At 45.3% G+C, this 4,472-nt stretch overlaps 1 protein-coding gene across 1 annotated transcript in view; it reads left to right on the forward strand.

Annotated features, from left to right (window-relative positions):
- LOC101857775 (ankyrin repeat, PH and SEC7 domain containing protein secG) overlaps positions 1–4,472 on the forward strand; it is a gene marked incomplete in the record, with an annotated part of 18,453 nt that overhangs the window by 4,332 nt on the left and 9,649 nt on the right. The window contains 3 exon segments of the mRNA XM_005092821.3: positions 1,012–1,275; positions 2,279–2,483; positions 3,194–3,475. Of these exon segments, the coding sequence (XP_005092878.2) occupies positions 1,012–1,275; positions 2,279–2,483; positions 3,194–3,475 (751 nt within the window).

The raw sequence follows: 4,472 nt of genomic DNA on the forward strand, positions 1-4,472 counted from the left end.
AAATCAGTTAGTTTTCTACAGAAGAACAGATGATGTTCCACTGTCTCTGAGGGGTAGTCACATAGTGGGCAGGCAGCAGACTGCTAGATCATGGGAATGGTATAATAGAGTTACGGGTTTCTCCTACCCTGTTGTTTTTGCTGATGCTGTACTAACTGTCAGTTCCGTCAAGAGAAGAGAGAGCATGATGCATTAATTTTTAATAATAAAATATTATAAAGTTCCCATGATCAGGAGTATTTATTAGAAGAGGTTTTACGGCACTCGCAACTGCATAAGGTCGTATGAGCGCAAGAAGATTAAAGGTGTTACAAGAGAGTAACAAACATAAAAAAGAAGGAGGGGAGAAAAGGACGATAGATGTTTGATAGAAAAGAAGGAGCAAACCACACCAGAGCACCCGCCAACCACCCGCTGATCAGGAGTGTAAACATGAGAGGGCAAAGAAAGAAACAACAGTACAACAGACAGAGCATCAGGATGCACTGACTTAATTAATGAAGTTCCCATGAGGATCAGGATTGCAAACTGCGTCAAGAGGAGGAGTATCCTAGCAAAAAGACAAAGAAATACGAGGCACCGAATAAAAATTTCACATATAATACATCTATATGATATGTGATTGGTAGTGGTTAGGATACTGGACTCATAATCGTGAGGTTGCGGGTTAGAGGTTTCGAGCCGCGGGCCCGACGTTGTGTCCTTTGGAAAGGCATTTTACACAAATTTTCCTCACTTCACCCAGGTGGGAATGGGTTCCCAGCCATAGACAGCGAAAGATCTTGTCAGTATGTTAGTGTTTTAGCGTCTATAAATGGCCGCTTACACTGTAATGTATGCTTTCCAGGAAGTTGAGGTTGTTTCAGAATGCTCTCAGGTCTGCTGGGGTAATAGTATAGATTGTGAAGCGCACAGAGCTTGCTGTTGAGCGGGGATTTGCGCTATACAAATGCTATCTATTATTAGTAGTATATTGCACGTCTAATGAAATGCCTCGTTCTGCCATTGTAGGTTCCCGTTGGACATGAGCCAGTGTGCCATAATGGCTTCTGCTCGGGGTAACTCCGACGTTCTCTCGAGACTCCTGCCCCTACATCCACGGATGAGTTACTCAGACTCAGCGGGCCGCAGGGCCATTCACTACGCAGCGAAGAACGGCCATCTCACCTGTGTGGAGCTTCTCCTAAAGGCGGGGGCCATCAGCAACTGCGCCGACGGGACTGGCTTCACTCCCCTTCATCTGGCCTGCGATAACGGACATGTGGACATAGTCAGGTAATGACGATACTGCCGTACGGTAAGATCACAGAACGCCTTATTTTCATTCACAGCAGTCTCGAAATAAAGGGGCTTTTTGTCAGGGTAGCCATTTTAAAAAAAAGCGTTCTTCCTAAATTTGAATTCTTCTTCTTCTTCTTCTTCTTCTTCTTCTTCTTCTTCTTCTATCCCGTGGTTGGGGCAACCGTTGGTGCACCACTGCATTGGAAAATCAGCTCTCGCCATCTATTTTTGTCCTCTGCTCTCCTCAGATTGTCACCCATCGTCTTTCCTGTCCACTCTGTAATGTTGTCCTCCCATCTCCTTCTCTGCCTTCCTCTCTTTCTCTTTCCTTGTATGGTTCCTTGCAGGATTGTTTTGGCAAGTCCTGTGGATCTTGTGTCAGGCCCATACCATTTTAGTTTTCGTCTCCTCACTGTGGTCAGTAGATCTTCATATTATTTGAATTCTAATTTATTCAAAAACTAGTCACAGTTTCGCTTTGGTTTTTTCACACCAGTAGGTTAATCGATCAGGCTTTCGATTTAGCAAATAAAACAATTTGGTGCTTATGGCAGAATAGGAAAAAGAGGATCTTCCACCAAAAACTCGTTGTTTGCTGCTATGTCGGCCTAGCCTAGTCCTGCTGTTCCTTTGTCTCTCTCCTGTACAAGGAACTTGGAACAAGGGTAGCTGGGAAATATTTACTTTCATCATCTGCAGCTCTTTCCATTGGGATACTGTAATTCCTCAAGGTGACAGTGTCATAATATTTCAAAAAGCAATTTAGGGGGAAGGGGGGGGGGGGTGAGAAATGATTGTTTGTAAAGGTGATTGTCTTGGACAGGTGGCCATTAGAGTAGGTTCGAATTCACATGTAGGCCTCTTGTTTGTTTTTTTTTCCTCCTCCTTCCCATTTCCTCTTTCTATCTTGACCCCCACACCAACTAACTCCCACCCTGCCCCTCCCCCCTCACATTTACGTCATTTTTATGGTCCTATCTCTACCTGTCGTGGCCAGTCTGTTGGTGCGTCAGTGCGCACACATCAATTCGTGCCGCACAGAGCTCGGGGAGAGCGCGGTGCACGCGGCGGCCAAGGCGGGTCACGTGCAGGTCATGGAGCAGCTGCTGGCCTACGGGGCGGACCTCAACGCCACGGCCAGACGCAACAAAGGGGGGGAAACTCCGCTGCACAAGGCAGTGGCTGCCGACAAACCCGAGATGGTGAGTCGCTGGTGATAGATGGGTCGTCTGAGTGTGTGTGTATGTGTGTGGGTGGGTGGGTGTGTGTGTTTGTGTGTGGGTGGGTGGTTGGGTGTGTGTGTGTGGGTGTATGTGTGTGTGTTTGTGTGTGTGTGTGTGTGGGTGCGTAGTTACAGTGTTTGTCTAGTGGCATCAAAGAACTTTCTGTAGGGATCTGGGTGGTTGGTGGGTGCTCTGGTGTGATTTGCTCCTTGTTTGCTATAAAAAATCTGTCCTTATCTCTCAACCTTTTTTTTTTTGTTTGTTACTCTCTTGTAACACCTCTAGTCTTCAGCACTTCTGTTACCTTATTGTGTTGCAAGTGCCGTAATACACTTACTGAAACCTAATTCTGTAGGAATTGTCAAGTTTCAGCCATTTCGCATACAGGCGTTATACGTACGGTTGAAATTGTCCAAGAAGGTCACCCTTTGTTGAGAAGAAAAAATACTGAACTATGGTTCTTATCTGTTCTCCTTTTATTTCTTTGTACATTGCTGTCTGATAACACTTCTAATCTGTGGCACTTATATAACCTATTTGTGTTGCAAATGCCGTAAAACTGTTACTAAAAAAACCCACCAAAACAACACCAACCCCCCAAAAACCTCCGGACCTCTCTGTTAGACTTTTGCAGATTCCTGTCAAATAAGTTTTGTTATGACACGTTGATTGTTCTCTCTTTCGCACAGGTTGAGTTCCTACTTCAAAATGGCGCCGTGGCCTCTATAGCAGACGCGTACGGCAAAAGCCCGGTCCATATAGCGTGTGAGCGAGGCCTCCTGCGATGTCTCGGTGTGCTACTCCAACGGGAAGTCTCGCTTGAGGTCAGGGACAACATCGGCCAGACGGCTCTCGGCTCGGCCATCATGGAGAACCAAACAGAAGTGGCGAAGCTTCTGATAGAACAGGGGGCCGATGTGCACTCGGTGGACCAGAACGGATACTCTCTACTACACAAGGCGACGATGAGGGTGAGTGAGAGGTGTTGGTTGTTGTCTCTTTAAGTTTCTGGAAGATTTTTACGGCACTTGCAGCACAATAAGGTCATTTAAGTTCCAAAGATTAGAGGTTTTACACAAGAGTAAGGAACACAAAAAAAGAAGGAAAAGAGGTAAGAACAGTAGATATATGATAGGCTAGGGAAGAAGGAGCAAACCACACCAGAGCACCTGCCAACCACCCACTGTTTATTGTCTAACAATCTAGCATTGAAACGTTTTTAAAAAAAAATGTCATCTTTGGTATTTAGTTTAGTTTTAGTAAGGTTTTACGGCGCTCGCAACTGCATAAGGTCATATGGGCGCCAAGGGGTGGGTGTCAACAGAGCTGTCCAAACGGGGAATCAGGCTTACTCTGCTCACCTCTCAAGCCTCAACAGCACAAAGTCTTTTTCGACTATCAAGGCACCCCAGATATAGCAGTTCTCAAGAAAGTGACAAACATACGAAAGAAGTAGAGGAAAAATGACGACAGTAAGGATGAGGAAAGAAAAAGCAGCAGTTCCCCCTATGTTGTTCCGGCACAGTATGAGCATGACTTTGATAAATCAGCCCATTTACTATTATACTACTGTGCATAAGAACATGTTAATATCCCCGCTTTGGGAATGGCCTAAAGAATCTGTGGAATGGGTTTGTCACTTCTGTGTTGCAGTGCCTAACGTGGTGTGTTTGTGGGTGGTTGGCGGGTGCTCTGGTGTGTGGTTTGCTCCTTCTTTCCTATCAAACGTCTATCGTCCTATCTCCCCTTCTTCTTTTTTATGTTTGTTACTCTCTTGTAACACCTCTAATCTTCTGGCGCTCATATGACCTTATGCAGTTGCGAGCACCGTAAAACCTCTACTAAAACTGAAACTGGTATGTCTTCCGTGTAGTATTTGAGAGGGGATGCAAGGTAACAAATACAAATAAAGAAAGACAGGGAGGAAGAGACTAGTCTCATTTGCTGGTGAGTTTGGATTGAAAGTTG

This window comes from Aplysia californica, unplaced genomic scaffold (assembly GCF_000002075.1).
Source record: "Aplysia californica isolate F4 #8 unplaced genomic scaffold, AplCal3.0 scaffold00053, whole genome shotgun sequence".
Lineage (NCBI taxonomy): Eukaryota > Metazoa > Mollusca > Gastropoda > Aplysiida > Aplysiidae > Aplysia > Aplysia californica.